Genomic DNA, 22,717 nt, shown 5'->3' on the forward strand with positions numbered 1-22,717 from the left:
CGCGGGGCGGGCGCGGACGGCGGCACCTGCGCGGCCGCTCCCTCAGGCGGGATTCCCGGCGGCGACGGCGCTGCCTCAGCGAGAGCAAAGCCACAAACCCAAAATCCCATGTTCAGGCTGTGCAGTTTCTCTATAAACGTACCAAATGCCCGTAAAAGGCTTTCAATTATACACCGAAGGTTAAAGGGTTTCTAAAAGACAGAATTCAGCGAGCGCCACTGGATTATTTCCTCACGGTGCGAGTACTGACTCGAAGATTCAGTTTTAACTCTGATTTAAGTAGAAGAATTAGTCAATTAGTTTTATCTCATTTAATCGGAGCAGGAAAAGCAAGAGCGAAAAATACACAGAAAAATACTTTCCCTTTGCACTTCTGTTTGGCCCCTCTTACTTTGGCAAAAAGTTGCACTATGAACACAGGAAATTATGTGGGATAAGTGTCTCATGGTATTTGATTTTTAAACCAGGAATACTAAGGACAGAGAAAGCCACATAAGGAGAGGCTCCCCACCTCTCCCAGGCAGCTGCAGAGGTCATTGGGACAAAGGTCTGGATTACGGGAAATGGAAGGCATGTGAAAGAGAAAGCCAAGGAATGGCTGCTTTACCTCTTCTCCCTAAGGAACAACTCATTAAAAAGTCACATAATCTCTTTGATTTTTGTATTCTCTTTAACTATATCTTGACAAGTTATAATCTCTTGCTATGCAGCTAATAGATATATGTCAGAGAAAGGTATCAAGTACTTCATATCTGATTAAGTCTATTTTTCTTCAAACGAATTTTTTTGTTAGTTTCAGTATATAACAATTATTTAGAACTCCTGACGAGAGCTCCCATTATAAATAAGAGTCAACATGTGTAACTGGTATAAAAGGCTAAAACTTCTCCAAACATTGAAAAACTAAGAAGCGTTAAGTTAAATTGGGAAAATGCATATTGACATCGATGCTTTTACAGTAGCAATACAAGTGGGTCCCATTTCACTGCAAGATGAAGCAAAACTTCAAAAAGAAAATGAAGGTGCAGTTTACTTTTTTCTTTTACAAGCTCTTAATGTAACAAATACATACCCCTCTGATTCACTGTGTTGCATGGAAGTGACCATAAGCCAATTTCTCTATAGGAATCTTAAACTCTGTTTAATGTTACTAAGAACTTAGATGCATCTTGAAAAGGAACACCATATATACATTGGGAAAAGATAACATGAACCAACTTGCACAGTTGCAGTCCATACGTAATCTCAGTTACATAGCATGTATGAAAATTGCTCAATTTATGAGAGGCTTATGAAATAAAATTTTGTATTATTCTTCTGTCTCCAATGCGATAAAAGCAATGCGACAAAGGAGGCAACAGGTTTTCAGACATGCACACCTTGTACATACATGACTTATCTGGCATTAGCTTATTTTATTTTGTCACAAATAACATCATTCCCACACAGGCACTCCTCGTCTATCCAAAACCTCTGCCACCCTCGGAGAAAAGTCTTATCACCAACATGGGTAAAAGCCCCAAATTCAGCTTAGTACAGACAAGAAACATTTAATTTGAAGTGACGATGTACGGATACCCTCCTCTTAAACTGCGCTGCAACGCTGATAACAAGCCTGCATAACCTCTACTACCACCCTACTCTTCCTGTTTGGGTGAGAGCATGCAGGTGCCATTTCCACCCTTCAGAAGGCAGAGAATTCACACACCTGGGGTCACATACCAATTACTGCAGCAGCTATGTCCCATACTTCTGCATCTTCTCTGCTGAAATCCTCAGCTTCTTTGGTCCCTGGAAAGCATGACTAGTCAGATACTGGAGTATCAAACCAAGTGAAGGAGTGGAGGCACTCCAGGGACCTGGCCAATGCTGTAGCAAAGGAAAGAGTTACTAAGTAAAACCAACCAAATGGCAGAACATCAGGGACAAGAAGATCCTCCGTTGCTGGCAGCGATGACAAAACCTCCACCATGAGCAATTTATATTGAATATTTGTTAGCAACGTCATCACACTTAGCATGTTTCAGTCAGCAACAAGTACATTTTAGAGGATGCCAAGCAAGAGGGGTTTGCCCCAGTTATCCAGGTTAAAATAGGCCTTGAGAGATGGGACTGCTACAGATCCAGCAGACCTAATTACTAGAAAGAAAACATGATCTTGCCATTTCTAGGACCAGATTTTTTAATGGGAATTTCCAAATTATTAATTAAACTGTATTTGGAATAGGTAACTTATTTTTTCTTTTAAATAAAGGTATTCTCAAGTGCGTTTCTGTTGTGTGACTGATAAATAGGAGCCCCTTTGCTCACCCCAGGCTTCCAGAACAAATCAAACTTGCCAGTGGCAGTGCTAACAGGATTCCAGTTACTGGAATCTAGGAGAGCAAGACCCAAAATTTATAATGCATGTTTTTTTTTCTTTAACTTCCCTTCCTTAGCTGTATTTTGTTAAGATGCATCTACCAATCTACTGCCTCATCAAACTCTGATTTACCATTTTACCCACCTCCTTGGCTCTACCATTTTAACGAGTTTTAACATTATGAAAGCGTTGACCTCAGGGTTCTTAGTCAGTTTTCATTTAAGTAAGAAAGAGCCCACTAATTTCTGTTGCTCCATTGGTTGGTGCAGCGCACACGCATCATTCATTAGGCCTTGCCTGGAAACTTAACAGATGGCCCAAAATGAAAGCAATGACTTTTTGGCAAATTTTGCTGCAATAATTTACCATATGACCCTTCTCAGCAGTTCCTCCTGTACTCCTGCCAGAATTTACCACTCCCCTTGACGTCAACAGACAGAACCACATACAATGACATCAGTTAATCCAGCATGTTAGCTTTGTGAGTGACTAAGAGTTTTAAGCAGATTTGGGATGTTTCTTAAGCCGTTCCACTCTTGCTAAATCATCCCACCCTCACACTGTGAACTGTTGTACCAACACAGCTGTTCTTGTGGCTCCATGGTGAGCTATCAGGCTGAAAAATAATATGGGGGAAAGAGTTTCAAATCAGATTACTTCCTTGATATGGTTCATAATGTGGCAATACAGTTTGGCACGATCCAGTGGGAACAAATAATAAGAGACTGGTTAAGCCAGTGTTTTGACTAAAGATTTGCACATCAAAACTGTGCCCACACACATGAGGTTTTTGCATTGTGCCTAAGGCACAAGCAGTCCTTCCTTTCTGCCAGCTCTTTGACAGAAGTAACCTTTGACAGAAAATGAGGTGGACTTTAGGACCATCAAGTTTTAAGCCAAGACTTTTTCTACTAAAGCAAGTGAAGTGAAAACTGGTGTACTTATTCCATTAATGTTTCATTATTTGCCCATACTTTTAACCCATCCGCAGTAACACCTATATTTGGAGACGTGCAATGTGTGTATATGAGATAATGACCATCATCCTCTGGATGTCTCTTAAGAAATTATGATGTGGATTAAAAGTGACAGAACTATGAACAGTTTTGAGAAAATAAAAGATTGAGTCCCACGTCTGTGTATATATATTTGTGTGTAAATACATGTGATGAATGGTCATTTGCACCTAGAAAATCCAGGGCTGAACAGCTCTTTAAAAGAATATTGATTTCAAAGTCTGGAAATTCACAGGAAAAAAATCTAAAAATAAAGAGAGGAAAATGGCCATCAATGAATCTTAAGTAGAAGAACAAGAGAAGGGATATATTACAGGCTACAAAGATTAAAAACTACTTAAGAACTATAATTTCAATAGGACCTAGCCACTTTTTTTTTTTTAAAAAAAAAAGAATTAAAAAAGAAAGCAAGTGGAAGGAAAAGGAAAAAATTTAAACATAGAAGAATCTAGAAGAACAAACCGTCTCGGTATAGGCTCAGTGAACTCAGAGGTTTTAGCAGCCTACACTGCTCTCCATTTACCCTGCTGAGATAAGTTTCAATGACTGACAAAGCATTTCAGCTGTTTCAAAGAAACATGCACTGGAAGAAACATCAAGAGCTAATAGTAAATGTCACATTCTACCCTAAATTAGTGCTAAATCTAACACGTGCATAGGTTACTCTGAAATAATCACTCCTTTGTACTGGATTCATACTTCTCTTTTCACCCCATACCTGCAACATGCTAAAAGTTGCTGACTTTGAATTTTATTGCTGTTGTTACTTGCACAGAAATTACACTTGGCTTTTGATTGCCAGCCTTTGTCTTTCTTGCAATTACGCAAAATACAGGACTAAGGGTGATCATCAACTTTCATAAAGCAATGCTGATGCGGTAATGCTTACTGACTACGTTTTATCAGAAAAAATAATTTTTAATGAAAAATGCTTTCTCTGTCCTTTCAAATAACAGGAATCAAGTTTACTGTTTGCACTTGATAGCATTGTGATTCCTTCTGTTCTTTGATTTGTATTGTCTTTCTAAGCAGAAATGAAACAGGAAATTTGTAAATAACAGAAAAATAATAGTAAACACCCTGTCAAAAATTGGCAGCAATAAGGAACTGTTGTTGGAACCACGGACTCTTTTGTTACTAAACAACAGCTACTTACCTCATGATATCCAATTCTTCCAAATATTTATCAGTTACAGTCTCAATATTCATGGATCCTCATGCACCTGAATTTGGATTCTTTTGGCCAAGAGCGTGTATTCAGAGTGCCCTTATACCCTTGGTGTCACTGTGTCCCCTTTCCAGAGACAGAAAGAGAAGAACATAACTGTCTCTCAGTAGTAAGGGAGACTGATTATGGAATACATATGGAGATCACATCTCAAATAAAAAGAATTACGAAAATCCTTTACTGTAAGTAACTATTGCTTCTTTAAGATTCCTCACTCTCAGGGGTCATCTATATAGTAGTTCAGATGAACTAAACTAAACTGAACAAAAGTCACTTAATTTTCGAATGGGAGTGTCCATGCAAGATTTATTACGCACAAACTGATATATTTTAAAGTTCTCTCTTTACTAAATTTGTTTAATATTCTGTAGTGCTATATATTGAGATGGGAAAAGTAACAAGGCAGAAGTTGCCATGCAGAATAATTGCAGTAGTTAAAAGTCCATTGACTAATAATTTGAAGACAGCTTACCAAAATGCAAGATTGTATCTTGGTATCTTCATGTTGAGTGATAGGACCTGAATGTATATACCAACCAGACTGTTCTATACAGAATATTGTTACATAAAGTTGCAGCAGCTGGTCATGTTAAGAGCGTGCTCCATTCGTTATGCTATGCTTTAAACAAGCTAATTCACCCAACACGAGAAGGAAAGTAACATCTCCCTACATGAAAAGCTGGTGCTGCAGTTGGTAAAAGACAGATCCTAACAAAGTTCGTAACTCACAACCAAGGATACTCAGAATTAACGGCATGACGACAGTGTTCGTTATGCTTTAAAAGGGAACGACAAGTAGAGTTTGAACATAATCTTAGAGATAACTGGTCAAAGAGAACAAAACTCAGCAGGCTGTATATATACACAAGACAAAGGTGAAGAAACTTATTTACCCTCTATTTACCTCTCTAAAATAAGGGTAAAATCTAGTAACATTAATTCAGCAATTTTGAATTAAAAAAAAAATCTGCTATTATTAGGGATGAGGAAATCAAATTATGAAATGTAACTGGTCATTTGTCTCAAAGAAATTCAAACACATAACACTGCTTTTAGTGTGGTTTGTCATTATGCTTCATTCGGAAGCCTGGTTACAAATAAGGTAACTACTCTTACTCTACTTTGGCAAAAATCTCAGCACAAAGTTTTGCTCCAGGTACAGAAAAGGGTATCAAATATTTCTGGTACTCATGGCTCCTCCTATTTTTCAGCTATCATCTGGATTTGCACCTTGTTAAGAACCACTAGGACTGAACTTGCTGGACTGCCTTTTCTATAGCTAGCTTGTTTGTTCTAAATCTAATGCGTGATGGAGGCCAAAGAAATTTTGCAAGATCAGTATCTAGTTAAATGCTTTTAATTGCAAAGTGATCAACAGCCTTTTTAACAAACTTTGTGTCTTGAGCTCAGTAAGAGCTGAAAGCCATCAAAAAATAGCCCAGAGGTGGGCAGTTGCTGCTTCTGAGAATTGTGGAAATTTGCCTTCATGAGATTTAATCTACATCTTAAAATTTTGGTTTGGAGCACCCAGAAGTTCCCATATAGTATTTAGAAATAAAACAGTGAAAGTAAGTAATGTTTCTTCTTTCAATATTTAATCCAAGCAGACACAGACACAATTTATAAAATTATTCTATTGCATTAAAGTTTTATATAGCATTTAACTTTTATGAATGTTTTTCCTTCAGTGTATCATATATTCATATTTTAAAATAGCTTTGCACAGTTCTTTGTGCAACTACATGCTAAAAATCTGCAAGTGCACACTTAACACTAAACAGCACAAAAAATACATTCTGTATCCATTCATATGCAAATTTAAAACATTTCACTTGGCAGATAAACAATGAAAAGTTATTTTTAAAAAAATCAGAAACTACAAAAACGCGCACATAAAAGTCTTCCCTTTTGGAATTTTAGTAAAATACTGCTCTGTATAAGATCTAATGAAAAACTCCAGTGCTTACAAAATACTTTATATCTATGAGAAAAACAAATGCTTAAATTCATATCTGTATGAATTAAACATAATCACCTTGTTAAAATATAAAACTGAAATCGTAGGGGACATGGCATAGGTCAATGTAGATGTCACATCTACCAGGACATGTAAAACTGTAATTAACTGGGCACCAGGCAGTCAGTGTTATAGAATATATAAACTAAAAATCAGGGACTAATACAATATGCAGTAGCTACAGAATAAAGTGTTTAACCCGCTATATATACTAAATGTAGCAATTCTACTTCAAGAGGGAGACGAAGTCTTAGTCTGAAGTAAGTAGTTAATAATAAAAATTGCTGTGTTTACCGTGTCAATAGTATAGTGATCTTCATAACTTTGTTTCTATAAAAACACCATAAACTGGCTATCCAGATACGTCAGAATTCTGTGATGCAAGAATCTGACGTAGCCTCATCTCTGTCACAGGAATTTCTAAACAGATCTTTTCTCCGATGATCAGATAATTCATATAGGATATGGGGGACTAACACCTGTGTCTCATAACTAAATTTCACATAAACATTTCTAAAATATTGGCGTGTCAGCATCGTGTCAGTCTCGTGTTGCTACTGACAATAAATCACCAAAACATACAACTTTCTCTTTATGGAATATGGCTTCAAACCCTCTTGAGACTAGATGGCTGTAAAGAGAATAACAAAATCAATGTATTTTAAGATTGTAAATAGAGTATTCTACAAGGTTTGTGATACTAGGTAAAATTAAATAAAACTTCTTAACCTTGTTTTTTATCTTTGTGATCCTTTTTATAGGGCTTGCTGCTATTCTACAAATACTGCTGAGGCAACAACTGTTTCTGAGAAATCAATATAAAAAAATCCTATAACACAGTAACAATGTGAAACTGGGTACTACACCAAGAAATGGAGGCAAAGAACAAGGTAGGGGAACTGACAGAAAGTCTACAGACTTGCAGATCCAACACAAAACCTGTGTGGAGGTAACAGAGTGAATCACTAAAGAATGCTCTATTTCTGAGCTTTCTGGGCCTTAGAGGAATTTTTTTTTTTTCCTGGAACAGATTAGAATAAAGAAGAAAAATGAAATTTAATAAACATCAGTAAACAGCACCTACTGAGGCTTCAAATTTTCTTTTACACTGAAGATTTCTTATTAATATCAATAAGAACGGTACATGTGGGTTAAAAATAGTACAGGGACCTTTGAGCCTTCTTTTTTTTTCCTATATGAACTAAGAATGATGGATTTACTTCTTTTACAACATAGCTCCCTCCAAAAATACCAGTCAATTTTTTTGTCTGAATATTCTCATGGAACCAACAGTAACAGTTTCTGGTAATTTAATTTTGCTACACAGAACTTCTATCACAAGACTGAAAAATAAATATTAAAAGTCACTAGCAACAAAAAATAACCTACAAGGTTATACAGATATAACCTTGAGAAGGTTTCAAGGCGCAGACTCTTGGAGGAGAAACGGACTCTAAGTAAACATAACTTTGACAACCATACTACACAAATGGACATCTTTAAACTCTGGCCATTTTTATAATTTAGAAAAAAATCAGGGTATCACTAGCATTTTAGGAGGCTATGCAGATCTGTAGTAGACATCTATGTTATTTTATCATCAGAAAACAATTAAATTGATAATGCTGCTAGATTAAAAAACCTAAATGTAATTTACCAAAGAGGTCTCTACTCTGCAAATGTATTTTTTATTTGATACATCCTATAAATTAATCTCCTGGAACAGATTCTGCATCAGCAACCATTTTTTTGCTGCTTTAATACTAGAGATACGGTAATACCTACATTTTGAAAGTTGTAAAGATGTTGCCATCTGGGATAAAACCTAGCAGTTCATAGTTAAAGTGGATTTGGCAGTTCCACTGTAGTTAGGTTTTAGTCACACTGATTCAACTCAGAAGGACCTGGAGAGCCAATATAAAAGCTGCATTTAAATAATTTTTCCTTTCTGTCTTATTACACTATTTCAAAATAAGCTAGCATACAAAATGTCATACTAAGCAATGTTAGGTGCCCAACTCATTACTGCTCCATATCCCTCCCAAAAAGCACGGCAATTCTGAATTAAGGTTGCCACTGTTATTGCTGCTTACCCAGTATAGTCTGTAAGCCACTGTTTAGAAACCTAGGCACAATGGATGGCATGGTAACCTTAACTCAGCATTTCCTGGCTTTTGTTAATTTCAGTGAAAATAATTAAGTTTTAACATAATTTTTATAACAACCTGAAAATCATAGCAAATAAAATGTATTTCATTTTATATTATACTTAAAGTGGCTGGTCTTTTTAATAGAGCTTTCTGATTTTTTTAAATGACAGAACATAACAGTGGGGGAAGAGTTAAAGATAAAATACACCTAGCTACCATATTTATTCTGAAGATTTTGGTGCGCCAAAATTGACAGCCAGCTTTCTTGCCTTTCTCTTGCTGGAAGTGTTTGGTGTTGATTTGTTATGAGGAACGCTTGGAGTAGCCACATTATCTTGAAATGAAACAGTGGACTGAGCAGCTTGAGGAGATTTTAAAGGAGCTGAAGAACTATCTTGCTGAGTGTGGTCAGAAGACACTGGCTGTTCGTTCTTTAGTGGTGCAGCTTGAGGGGAACTCTGAAACTCCTTGAGCTCAAAGTTTTTCTTGCTAGCAGCCCTTTTTTTAGTTACCTTTAAATTAAATAAATATTATTTAACAGAATGCATTCTCAAAAAACTGCAAATATTCCACTTTTAGAAAACATGCATACAGTTTTTTACAATAATTTTGTAATACTAAATAGTGCTTCACAGTGGGGCTGTTGTTGCATTCGTCATGTAGGCATGTTTTTTACAAAAATAGCATATTAAGTCAAACCTGTCAATCTTACCTGCAGAGGTATAAACTGGTTGTGAGAACCAACTGGTATAGTTCCTGCAAGAGACACATTTCCTGGATAGGAGCCAGGATAATAATGTTTAGGCACTGGAGTTCCCCATGACACTGGACCAAACATGTGAGACGATGGAGGCATTATATTAGCTGTGAAAACAAGTAACTTTTAGCACTCTTTCCTCAAAAGGAGGATACCAACTCCCCAAGACCACATATGTACCCCAAATACATTTATCTGCATGTTGTTTCTTTTTCCAATAAAGCTTCATATTCTCCATATTTACTTGAAAATAGATAAGTATTTCTTTATTATCAAAAAAATCCCAAACAAACAGTTGTTCTTTTACAGAACTACACCTAAATGACAGCACCACTAAGTCATGGCACCTGCATTTCAGAGCACAAATAACTTAGTATCTTCGCAACCTTAGCTGAAGTGAATTGTTTTAGTAGAAGGTTGCAAGTTTAGGCTATCCCTTTGAAACAAGTCAGCAACATAGAAACCTTGGGGAAAAAGAGATGCAGCAGCTGCTGTATGGGTTACTAGGATGCTACAATGGTACTGACTCATTAATTACTAGCATGAATGTGAGCTTTAGTAGAATACGAAATAGAGGGGAACCAGAACACCACTAAGATTTTTAGCAATTTTTGGAGGGGTTACTTACCATGCTAATGTTTGGCAGTGTACAACAGGATTGGGATGTAGCACGTCAGTGAAAGTTGGTTATAAACAAATAAAATCACTAATGCATAGATAACCATTAACTACACAGGGGGGGGAAAAAGAAAAATCCATGTAGAAAGTCAGGGGTTTGAATTCTGGAGTGGGACTTAACTACTGTTGTATTGAAGGAAAAAAAAAACCTACAACTAAGACTGAATGGACGAATACATTCTTGAGGAAAACAAATAATCAGGAGTGATGTGATTCTTTGTACTGAATTAATTTGCATATAGATGAGAAGAGGTTCATGAACTGTTTTCAAAGCACTTCAGACATACAACTACATACACAAAGACCAAAAACAGAACTATTACAATTACAAGAAATCATGACAATATTTGAAACATGTACTAATCAAATACTTACCAGGGGGTTGTGCAAATACTGGAGGAATAGATCCAGGTGGTACAGGAACTCCCAGCGGTTGATAATTTGGAAACACTGGTGGAGGCGGAGGTGGAGGCAAAGGGAAGTTTACTCCTATAGAACTCTATAAAGAAGGAAACAGGATTACAAACAGACACAATGCAATAGAGACAAAGATTTTAAAAGATTCTTGGCATCCTCACCAAACGCTGTAAAGCAAAAAGTGCAGCTTTCTCCTTTGCTTCAGCTTCAGAATGACACTGTGGTCCATGAACCAGCAAACCATTTGATAATTTTATGTGACAAACTGTCATGGTCTAGAAAAATGAGATAACATTTTTGAGGAAATTTGCATTGCTGACAAACTGTAAGACAGAAACAGAGGATTTGTTTGTTTTGAAAAAAGGCAAGAAAAGGAGCTAAGGTTTTATTTTTAGGTGGATTTCAGTGCTTAGTCCAAATGTTTAATATAGGTCAGTTGAAACAAAGTTGAGATCTTTAACTTTCACAGAAACAGCTTTTTACCTGTGGTGTTTTTAGGAAAGAGAAATCTGGTTGCGACATTCCAAGAAGAGAACAAATACGAGAAAGTTCAGAAACTGTAGACAGTGCAGGCTGTGGACAAACGAAAGGGTGACCTCCGGTTTCCAGTGCTGGTGTGTTCTGAGGGCCTCCAGGGCTATGAGGCTTGTTCATATAAGCAGCTGACAAAAAAAAACCCCAAACAAAAAGAAACAAAAAAAAGCTGTGTCACAAACATTTCCTGCACTGAAAGGATAGCAACTTTGTTATTAGCAGAAAAAAGAGAATATTTCAAGTTTTTTGCTAGTATTTGCGTATCTGACTAACAAAAATCAGGATACTATCTATAAAGATATTTTTAGATCTGAATAAAAAAGTAGAACTGAAAAAGACGGACATTTTATTACCATATTTTGAAAAACAGTACTATACTGTTAGCTATGTTCTAAAATGTCACTACAAGGTGAAGCTCTGAACTATGAACTGATGTCTAAACATACCCATTTTTTTCGTTTGTCTATATTGCAAGGCAGCTCCATGGCAATCCTGTCTACCAGGGGGAGCAGGAACATCATTAACTTGGCATTTCACTTCATTCCTTGTTTCCAGGTCAGAGCCATCTATCTTCAAAATCTCTTTGAGCATCTGTGTTCCTTTCTTTAAAAAGAAAATAAACTATTCAGGGACATGATGGCATTCAGATAACACCATCTTCTTTATTAACTCTGAATATCATAATCGGTAACAAAATCTGAATTTTTGTTTTCCTATCAGTTACATTTTGCCAAAGCACAGATAACAGCATCTTAGCATAAAGAAATGTTTGTTAATTTTCTTGGAGAATAGCTAATTAAAAGCTCATCAATATGTTTCAAAAGACGGCACGAGGTTTCATGGAGTTTCTTTAAATAGAAGCATTGATGCTACGACAGCAGATGCTAAATTGCAATGTAATGATTCCCGCAGTATACAGACCATAGCAAATGATTGTGGTGACAGATGTTCTTCATTTGTAGCTCTTGCTTCCTTGGAATAAGTCTGCACTTCATTTTCTTTGGAAATTTTCAAAGAAGCCAGAAGGCTTTCAAGTTCATTGTCCTTCTTAAAACAAATTAAAAAAAAAAAAGGTACATCAACTTAGTATATTACAAGCAGATGCAAGAGGAAGAGTATATTAGTTTACTGAGATTAATTTTATGCTCATTCAAGAATTTCTTCTCTTAGCTTGAGAGTGTGAGCAGATACCCAGAGAGTGCATCAAGTTCTGCACCGTAAAAAGATGCAAGTATTGACCAATAGAGAATTGATTTAAAGAATGATCAAGGTTATATAGGTTTGTCTTGTATTTGTTATAAACATGAATTTGCACAAGTGACCAGGAATAACTGGAACAAAATGGACTGGAAACTGAAGTTATTCAAAGAGCACAAGAAAATAAATTATCTAGATCCTACCTTTCCACCTGTACAGGGACCATCAACTGCAGCCTTCTGAATTACAGGCACGTTGGGACTTTCATTCCTCTTCAAAAGTTTGACATTGTACTTATTCACACCTGCAAAATTCTGAAATAAACTGCAGCATTTATTATTGAATACTAATACACCATTACTCGTTATAACACAACCATATTAGAGAAACGCATCTGCAAGAAGCTTTCACAAGCTAATATTCTTGGAGGATTTCAGCTTACTGAAAACCTAGCATTCATGTTTTCCTATTACAGCATAGCTTTTAGAGTCTGAGAAGAATAGGAAAATCATTTGGTATCATCGTTATCCATCTTATGCACTTTCTCTCCTTTTCTGTCTATAAAATCTCAACGGGGAAAAAAAAATCTCCTAAATAAAATTTACCTAGTAAAAGAATCAACTAAGATGAAGCTAAAGAGAAATCTGTGTAACGATGAATCAAGTCAGAGTAAAATGAAAAGAATACATTTACTCAGTACAGAAGAAATTACCTGTTTGTTTGATATTTTATTATGCAGCTGACTTTCACCTCTTGTAACTTTGGAATCTTCTTTAACTACAAAAGAATGAATTCTTTTGAAATGCTCTTAGAAACCATAATAATAAGCAAGACTCAAAAAAATTAATAACTCCATACAAGTACACAGAGTTGCATTTATTTGAATGGTTGCATCAAATGTTTAATTCATACTTTATAGGTTATTCGGTGTATGCTTTTCTTGTAGGATAAAATAAAATTAACTATATGCAATAATATGTCTAATTTTGCATTCTACAAACATGATCACAAGCAAATTTTCAAAGCCATGTTGTGGGTTTGGTTTTTAGGTTTTGTGTTTCGTTTGTTTGGTTTTTATATATCAGATGGGTGAAAAGCCAACATAATGCAGAACAGCTTGATTAAAAGGTTCAGGATTAAGTGTGGAATAACCTAATGTGCACACCAGGGACATTATTTTACAGTAACAAGTGCAACATAGTGTTTATATAACTATAACAAACTATTTTCTGTCAGTAACTATAAAAAATTCAATAGACATTTCAATGAAGATCAGATAAAGCAAGCAGTTATCCTAAACAAAGTTTCTAATTATAGTACTTACATTTTTTATATGGCTCCTGCTTTCTTTGCTGACCTTTAAAGCTGCTGTCATTGAATCCTGGCTTATAGAACTGATTGCCAGTTCCCAGCTTGATTTCCTGAGGTAGAACTGCACCCTAGGATTTCAAACATCAAACCTTAACCAGAAAACTATGTATCTATCATTTACATAGTAGTCTTGTATGATTATCTCTTTCCAGAGCTATGCATACCCTGTGTAACTAATGATACTTTCATCCCGAGGATTTATTTGTAACATTAACTAGAAAGCTTTCTGATGTTAATGAGCTGAAGTATAGAATTAAGTAACTTTGTATTTTGAATCCAGAGATGTGTTTAAAGTCTATATACTAACCTTGTCATGGATGTTTTGATGAATGTGGTGAGACTTCCGAGAACTCTGCAATGATTGCCATATGCTGCAGAATTCATCATCTTGCTTACTCTGTGCCTGACAAAATAAGAAACAACACCCCCAATAAACTCAGCAGCTATAAACTCAACTTTTGAATGGCTAATCATATACAAAGACATTCTGAAAATCATAAGGTTCCAGTTTAACAGTGCTTGGATGACAGAAATTTTCATACTGACGCTAACAGAACTTGCAGGTATTTAATTTATGAAATAGGCTATTGTGGTGGGTTGTATTTATATAACAGCTTATCCTTAGAATCGCTATTAAACTAAAACGACCTTAGTTTGTTTTGAGATTGTTTTTGTTTTGTTATTAACTGAAGTTATGAACATGGGAAAGATCACTAAGTATAATTAAACTCAGGTAATAATTTAAAATGGTTTCAAAATCATGCCATTGTATTGGTAGTATTCTTAAATTTTATTATTAATACCCTATTTTGTAAACATCACAGGTATGTTACCACAGAACTGAACCCCAGCTATGTAAAACACACTTGAAAACCCAGAATTTAAACAAGCAAAACACAGGATATTACATTCATTCAGGAACTGGGACAAGTTCTGCTCCAGTCTTTATCTGGACTAAAACACCTGACGTACTAAAACAAAGTTATCTGTTAATTATGAGAAAAGGACACCCATTCACTCTAGAGAGCCAAAATAAATATTCAGACATTTGGGCCCAGTATTAAATGAATCAGAACACTCACTTTATTCTTCTGACTGCCACTCAGAAATGATCCTTTCTGAGGTGAGTTAGAGTTGCCCTGATTTTCAGCCCTGAGATTGTGATGCTGTCTTCCATTGAGTTGCTAAATCATTGAAAGAAAAAAAAAAAACCAGAAGTGTCTCATTGTCTTAAATTTTCTTTTGGAAAATAGATTTTCTTGTATAGACTTAGAAAACATGAGACAATTCTTCCCAAACACACCTATAGCAACATGAAGTTACCCATTAAACTAATTTTCTTTAATGAAGTCACTTATTAAAAAAGAGAGCTTAATTAAACCAATGAGAATCCCAATTCATTGTAATTTTTCCTCCTTTACTGTATTTTCAAACAAAGTAAACTACATCCAAGAAGCAAAATTGACAAGGAAATCATGTCTTCTCTTTCTGAGCATGGACAAACTTGGCCTACAGGAAGCATCACTTGGAACAGACATTTCAGGAAATAATTGCATCTCTGCCCAAACAAACTATTTGTTGACACCAAATGTGGTGTCACTGTTCCAAACTAAGTATTTGTCTCTTGGAAATGCAACTGGGGCTACTCAAAGCAAAACAACTGTCAATAAGGAACTTCTAGTCCCTTTCAATATTGGATTAATTCATCTCTCCAAGATACAGATTATCCTACTTCTGATATATTGACATAAAAAATTTTCTTTGTACCAATGAAGATAACAACCATGGTCATAATTCAGCTTCTAGGGAAAAACATTTTTCGTACAAATGAAAGAAAAGTCTTACTTGAGTAGGAACAAAAAGGGAGCGAGGAGAATGGTTGAGGCCTCCCAGATGCACTTTTTGCGAGCATGCAGTTGACAGATCAGATGCACATGAATTGTAGCTATTCACAGCTGGCTGAGGTTTAACTATAGCCGTCAGTTTTTGATTTCCCATTTCTGACCGATTACCATGAGACAGGTTAATTAAGGCACTTGACGGCAGACGATAACCTCTGGCAGGTGAGCACCTTAAGAAAAGCAAATTACATCATTGTTTCACGTAGTTTAATTGTTGATATCTCAATATATCTTATTTAATAACACTGTTGCGTCTATGCCAAAAGATAATTACTAAGTTTGAACAGCAGAGGCTGGAAATCGTATGCAATATTGAAATCTAGTACCCTTACACACAATGTTAAACCCTTTGTGCTCCCCTTTGGCCTCTGGCTGTCAAAAACAGAAAACAACAGTAATTACTACCACTCTGAGTTTATATTGTACCTTCCAGTGCTGAGCTCAAAGAAGTTTTAAAAAATCAGTGAATTGTTATAGCACAGTTCTGTAATAAGTACTTCTGTAAAAAATTACGAAACAGGAAACAATGTTACTTTCTTTTGTGAGATCAAAACCAAAGCCAGTAGCAGAATTATAAATTGAAGTTAAGCAGCATTTAATAAATTTTATCTCTTCCTTAATGATTCTGAATACTGAAGATTATCTGTGTTACAGCACAAGCTCTTGCAAGGGATAGGGTTGTGGTATGCTTGCTGAATGCAGGGAATAGGTAAGATTCTCCTCTAATTTCTGTCATTAAAAACTTAATTTATCTAAGAGCAACAGTAAAATGAAGCCTGCTGGGTAAACTACTGCACTTACAAGTTTATCTGCTTACTTAAATACAGAAGAGTTATGACACTTTAAAACAAAAGCATTAACCATGCCTCCACTTCCTGAACTCTGCTAGTTCAGAGCCCCTCCTTCAGAGGAACAGATGATTTTCCTAGTGATAGGACAAGGGGCAATGGATTTAAACTGAAAGAGGGCAGATTTCGATTAGATATAAGGAAGACATTTTTCACTCAGAGGGTGATGAGGCACTGGAACAGGTTGCCCAGAGAAGTTGTAGACGCCCCATCCCTGGAAGTGTTCAAGGCCAGGTTGGATGAGGCTTTGGGCAACCTGGTCTAGTGGAGGGTTTCCCTGCCCATGGCAGGGGGGTTGGAACTAGATGATCTTTGAGGTCCCTTCCAACTCTAACCATTCTATGATTCTATGATTACTGACAATTTCTTAATCTGTATGTTAGAGACATACCCATAACCTGTTTTCTACAGATTTGTTTTAGAAAGACATTTGGATCTAGTGCTTTATTATGCTGGTTCATATTTTCTTTCTACAAATCAGAAGCTTCTTAATACGCAAAAAGTCTAAAGAGCATTTCCAAAATATAACGTGCTTCATAAAAATTATCCCCACTCAAAGAGAAAAAAGAAACACTAAATAAATAAAAACTGACCAAGGCTGTTGAGAAACAAAGTTTTGAAAAGAGGCATTAAAAATACTCAACCAAGCCAACGGCAACAATTTCATTCCATCTATAGCAATAGCATGAAATGACTATGAAACCCTCTGCACAAACCTTATAGTTAGGCCTCCAAGGAATTCTTCATCAAACAAAACTTCGAAGAGCACATCTGTTTCTCTACTGGCTACAGAAAACAAAGTAAAAGATCATCCTATATATGTAACGGTAGCTGTTTTCATCTAAATTATGTTAAGTATCTATATTAGCCATGCAATAAATAATGAAAAGACCAAAAACTAAGTAATTTGCATCAAAAAATCCTTATTCCTAGACAAGTAGTTTCATTAATAGCAATTCAGAAATGCTTCTCAAAGTCATATATGGCTGCCCTTTTAGATATACTTTTAACAGAAACGTACCATGCATAACAATTTATTAGTTGGCATTAATAGAACTGCAATTCATAGTAGTACATTGCAGTTGTCAGAGACTGCTAGAGAAGAGATATGGGCAAATCTTTACATTCAGGCAGTCAGAAACTGACAGCTTTGACACTACCTTCTTGCATAACGATAGACTAATACTCCTTTAAAATTATGCTAGTATATAATCATTATGGAGAAAAGAAAACCTCTAAAAAAGCTGCACTCTAGTCTATTCAAGATTCTGTTGGATGCAAACTGAATGAGAAAGCAACTACTTAAATGCCAGGTAAGAAAACAATTTCTATTACTAGATCTCAAACTGTTACACACAATGTGATTTGGTAAATCCTTTTGTTTACCTGAACTAGATTTAAGAAATCTTGTCAAAGAAGGTATAAATCCATGCCATTTAACAGAAAAGGAGTATCACAGTAAAAACAAATTCCAAATAAAACAATTTGAAACAAAACATATTTGACAAAATTTTATGTTAATATGAGTTTTAAGGTTAACGCTTGTTTTTATCTCTACTTCTCTTAACTTCACCCTTATCTTCCCAATGTGGCAGCATGGCACTCCAGGAAGAATTGAGCCGGACAATGGGACTCATTTCCAAAACAATCTCAACCGATACTTGAGCCAAAGAACACAGCATTGAGTAGGCATATCACATCTCCTACCATGCACCAGCCTCCAGAAATATTGAACGATACAACAGACTCCTAAAAACTACACTGAGAGCAATGAGTGGCAGAACTTTCAAACACTGGGATACACATTTAGCAAAAGCCACTTAGTTAGTCAACAGCAGGGCATCTGCCAATTGAGCTAGCCCTGCCCAGTCAGAACTTCTACGTACTGTAGAAGGAAATAAAGTCCCTGTAGTGCATATTAGGAATATACTGAGGAAGACAGTCTGGGTTATTCCTGCCTCTAGTAAAGGTAAACCTATTCATGGGATTGCTTTTGCTCCAGGACCTGGGTGCACTTGGTGGCTGATGCAAAAGAACGAGGAATTCTGATGTGTACATCAAGGGGATATGATGTTGGGTGAAAATAGTCGAAGAACTGAATCATAAGATGTTAATGCTAAATAACCCTGCCACTGCATATCGTCACGGTTATGGCTGCTATGTATTATACTAATGGCATTATATTAAGAATCATCCAGGTTACTGAAAAGTGAACTTTGATGGAACCAGAATTGATTTCAACAACTGACACCCAGCAACTTCCTTGAGATCAACATCTTCAACCTGCAGACCATGTTGGATATACTAGCTATGAGCTCTGGATACAGCACGCAACAGAGACTACACATTATCCTCCTGCTGCATCCAATGTCACCCACTCTACCAACTGAGAGAACTCCACATGATCTCTCCTGCCTTGAAAGACTGTCATGACAGATGGAGCCCAAAGTTATGGACTAAATGAACCCATTTTGGAGGGATGGCCCGTAGACTAAGGGAACACTATCTGTGTGCATGTACTGAAAGACTGGAAAAGCAGTGGGATCTGAGTGTGACATGGATGGTACGGAAAAAGCAGTGGATACTGTCCTGGCTTCAACTGGGACAGAGTTAATTTTCTTCTTAGTACCTACAATAGTGCTGTGCTTTGGATTAAGTATGGGATTTGGTATGACAAGAATGTAGATAACATACTGATGGTTTTAGTTGTTGCTAAGGAAATCAAGGACTTTTCAACTTCCAATGTTTTACCAGTATGTAGGTGCATAACAAACTGGGAGGGAGCATAGCCAGACCAACGGACCCACAATTCCTGGTTCAGGATTTGAGCTTAGGTTTTGGGCCTCAATCCTAACTGGCCAACAGAATATTCCATATCATGCAACGTCATATTCAGTACATACATGAGGGGTGGCTGGGAGGCCCTCTCTTCCAGGCTCTCTCTCTTTCGGGATTGTGGTTTTGGGACTTCTCTGTTTTGGGATTAGTAGTCGGGGCCGGGCTGGGCGTTGGTCAACAGGTGGTGCGCAATTGCACTATGCATTGCTCATTTGTATCTATTACTATAATTTTTATTATTATTACTTTTAATTTATTTCAATTATTCAATTGTTCTTATCTCAACCCATGAGTCTCCTTCCCTTTTCCCTTTCAATTCTCTTCCCTATCCCCCAGGGGTGGAGAAGGGTAAGCGAGCAGCTGCGTGGTGTTTAGTTGCCAGCCAGGTTAAATCATAACACTTCATTTTGTTCCTTCTTTGCAGCCTGTGTTCTCTCTCATTGATCTCTCTGCCTTCCTCATATACAGAAGGAACAAATGGTAAGTAATTTCTTATTCAAAGTACAGCTGTGTAAAACATGAGGTTTAATTCAAAACAGTAAACAAGTCACTAGCAGCTTCAAGTTGCATATGCTTCATAGGTGTGAAATTTCTGTACGTTCACAACCATTATACAAAACACTTTTCTGAAGCCTGCTTTCACTTCACTAGCTGAGCTGTTATATAGCTAGAATGCTACAATTATGACACAAATATTACCTCCTTTAATTCCTATAATGGTACCTCGAAGACCAACTGGAACGGAAAAATTCTCTCTCACATTGACAACACGGTCAAACAGCCTATACTCTGCGTCTTGATCTGGAACGACCCCATTCTGTTGTTCTAATGGCTGACAATAACCAAAAGATTGTGTTAATGCTTGCAAAAAAAATAGAGATTACAATCAAAATGTATTTATAACAATATCTGAAACACACTATAAAACAAAATTTCTGAAAAAAAGTTGTCTGAGAACATAGAATCTTTCCTCTCCAGACACAAAGCAAACTTTCTTTTTTTTTTTTCCTTGCAACTCTCACTCACTGCTTCTGCCCAAGAAACCGCAGTGCTGTACAGGATCCAAGACAGACCAAGGGGTTCAACTTAGACAAAACCATCAAGTTTAAACTGCCTGTATCGGTAACATAAGCATCTGTGAAATACCAGGCAAGATGAGCAGTTGGTCATATGTCAAGAACTGAGCAAAAAGCAAAACAGGGAAGAAGTAACAAATGGAAAGTAAATTCTATTTTGCCTTTATTATATAGCCAATAAGAACTGTAGAAGCATGAAAGACAGAAGGTAGGAAAGAACGGAGTTTGTATTTATTAGAAATTCTCTCCCTTTAGAGACAGACTACTGTTCTCAAATTGATTTTCTAGAAGGCATTATTAAACCTTTTCTTACATCAATACTGTCCTAAAATTCCACCCTCTGAAAGTTGGTAAGCTTAGGTAAATTAAATATGATATAGGCAACTTAACTTTTTTAAAAAAAAAACTTTTCATATCACTTACTCTGTACAGTAAATGGAGTTTCACAGTTACTCGCACCTTCTTGTTGCTCTTTCTCTGCTAAAGGAAAGGAACAGAAAGTCATTACAAACTAGTGTAGGAATCAACACTGGATTTCAGGTACGACAAAACACCTGAAAATATAAAGTATAATTATTTTTTTTTAGATAAAGGTATACAGCTGTCATGAAGTCTTTAGCATGACTAAGTCCATTTTTTAAAACATGACTGATTTCTTACTAAAGTTTTTGCATTGTTTGGCAAATTCCAGAATTCACACCAATTTTATTATCATGTCCTTTCAAGTAATTTCCAAGAAATCAGCCTGTTATTTCATGTGGCTTTGCTGTTAACTTTTGCTTTAGTAATTTCCTTGGCCCCTTTTTTGATCTGTGGCCTTTAGAAAACAGCCTTCTAATTTTCCTCAGACCAAAGAGAAAAGGGAAAAACAGCTAGGACTGCACTTAGAAACAGCACTTCAGTAGTTCAGAATATATACTGACACCTGTTCCTTTCTGAAATCACCAAAAGGCAGAGTTCAGAGTATGGCCTAATGCCGCTGAATCGCCTCAAACAGAGTGACTCAATTAAAAACATTAATAATGAGCTCTTCTGAATTTCTGGGGCAATTCACATTATAAATTCAAATCACAAACTCAAATCTTACATTACATTCTGTATTTTTTTTTTTTTTTTTGTAATGACAAGTAATCTTCAATCATCTTATTCTAATTCAAGAATTTGGAAAATAATGAGCAGCTGCTTTTTGGTTGATCCCTGCTCACAATGATGTCAAGCTGCATACCTTGCATTTCTCTATTTCTTCTTCAATTTTCTCAACAATAGCTGCATCCAAAATTTGCAAGTCACAAGATGAGCGAGACAAAGCAGACACAGGATGTGCCTTTAACCAGGCAACAATTTCTTGAACTTTCTCAGCTCTAAATAAAAAAAGACATTAATGGAAACTTTTAACTGCATAAACTAAGCATTTTACACATTCCATGATTTAGTCAGTCAAATATTATGATATAGGCACAACGCTTGTATACATTCATAAAGTAACAGAACTTCAGGGTGCTACATGAGTTTATTGTAAACTCTGGTAAAATGGAGGAAAACCTCAAGATTCTTATAAAAGACGACTCCCACAATGGTATAGGCACCCAGTAAGAGTCCTGCAGAGTGCAGCATCATGCAGACTTACCAACTCAGGCCCATGAATAGGGCTTACTAGCTAATACTAGAAGCTTTTTTAACGTTACTATACTTCCTTTGGAACCAAGGTTGCTTCCTGTCTCCCATGGAACTGACTGAATGTACACTAAAAACGTGAAAAGTACTTTAAATGCTGTACATGTTATTTTTCAAATTCAAAGCAATCTTAAACAATTAAAATAATTATTGCTAATTTTCCGAAAACTATCTTTAGGTTACTTTATGACTGTTCGTAACTATGCTTACTGAAGGTAACTTTAAAAAAAAAAGTAATTATAAATTAGCCATTATCTTTCTTATTTGTTGGTCTTGAGATAGGAGTCTGACAGAAACTTCAACTTCACAACTGGAACGTACGACATTCTGATAATTTTTTCAGATTCACCTTTCTCTAAGCAGGAAGAGGGTCTTTGCTGATGAGCTAGCGGGGCTCATTGACAGGGCATTAAATTTGAAAAGGGAAGGGAATACCAGTCCTGCTCGTGACAAGCTGACAGCACCTGAAGAGCAGCAGAAAGGAATTCCAGCCACTCCAGCCAGTAAGTCAGCTTCATCGGGGGCCCAACTTAGATGCCTCTAGGCAAATGCATGGGGAGTAAACAAGAGGAGTTAGAGATGTGTGCACACCTGCAGGGCTATGATCTTATTGGCATCATGAGGACATGGTGGGATGACTCCTATGACTGGAG

At 36.4% G+C, this 22,717-nt stretch overlaps 1 protein-coding gene across 8 annotated transcripts in view; it reads right to left on the minus strand.

Annotated features, from left to right (window-relative positions):
- Positions 1-1,839: 1,839 nt before the first annotated feature.
- The window catches only part of XRN1 (5'-3' exoribonuclease 1), a 45,911-nt gene continuing 25,033 nt past the window's right edge, over positions 1,840-22,717 (minus strand). Inside the window, exons 27-45 of one of the 8 annotated variants that reach the window (XR_015222410.1) lie at positions 21,616-21,751; positions 20,814-20,870; positions 20,014-20,146; positions 17,193-17,262; positions 15,573-15,798; positions 14,810-14,911; positions 14,035-14,130; positions 13,681-13,795; positions 13,069-13,133; positions 12,560-12,670; positions 12,081-12,206; positions 11,606-11,762; positions 11,109-11,287; positions 10,787-10,900; positions 10,584-10,707; positions 9,486-9,637; positions 8,409-9,285; positions 4,535-4,672; positions 1,840-1,869 (exon numbers count right to left, since the gene is read on the minus strand). Coding sequence is in view for 6 of the 8 variants with exons in the window: in XM_086618519.1 (XP_086474645.1) it covers positions 8,995-9,285; positions 9,486-9,637; positions 10,584-10,707; positions 10,787-10,900; positions 11,109-11,287; positions 11,606-11,762; positions 12,081-12,206; positions 12,560-12,670; positions 13,069-13,133; positions 13,681-13,795; positions 14,035-14,130; positions 14,810-14,911; positions 15,573-15,798; positions 17,193-17,262; positions 20,014-20,146; positions 20,814-20,870; positions 21,616-21,751 (2,254 nt within the window). In the remaining 2 variants the exon portion in view is untranslated. Of the gene's footprint in view, positions 1,870-4,534; positions 4,673-8,407; positions 9,286-9,485; positions 9,638-10,583; positions 10,708-10,786; positions 10,901-11,108; positions 11,288-11,605; positions 11,763-12,080; positions 12,207-12,559; positions 12,671-13,068; positions 13,134-13,680; positions 13,796-14,034; positions 14,131-14,809; positions 14,912-15,572; positions 15,799-17,192; positions 17,263-20,013; positions 20,147-20,813; positions 20,871-21,615; positions 21,752-22,717 lie in introns of those variants that run through there. The other 7 variants (XR_015222411.1, XM_086618519.1, XM_086618521.1 and 4 more) reach the window with 7 other exon arrangements.

Source organism: Tauraco erythrolophus, chromosome 11, assembly GCF_009769465.1.
Source record: "Tauraco erythrolophus isolate bTauEry1 chromosome 11, bTauEry1.pri, whole genome shotgun sequence".
NCBI classification, from domain to species: domain Eukaryota; kingdom Metazoa; phylum Chordata; class Aves; order Musophagiformes; family Musophagidae; genus Tauraco; species Tauraco erythrolophus.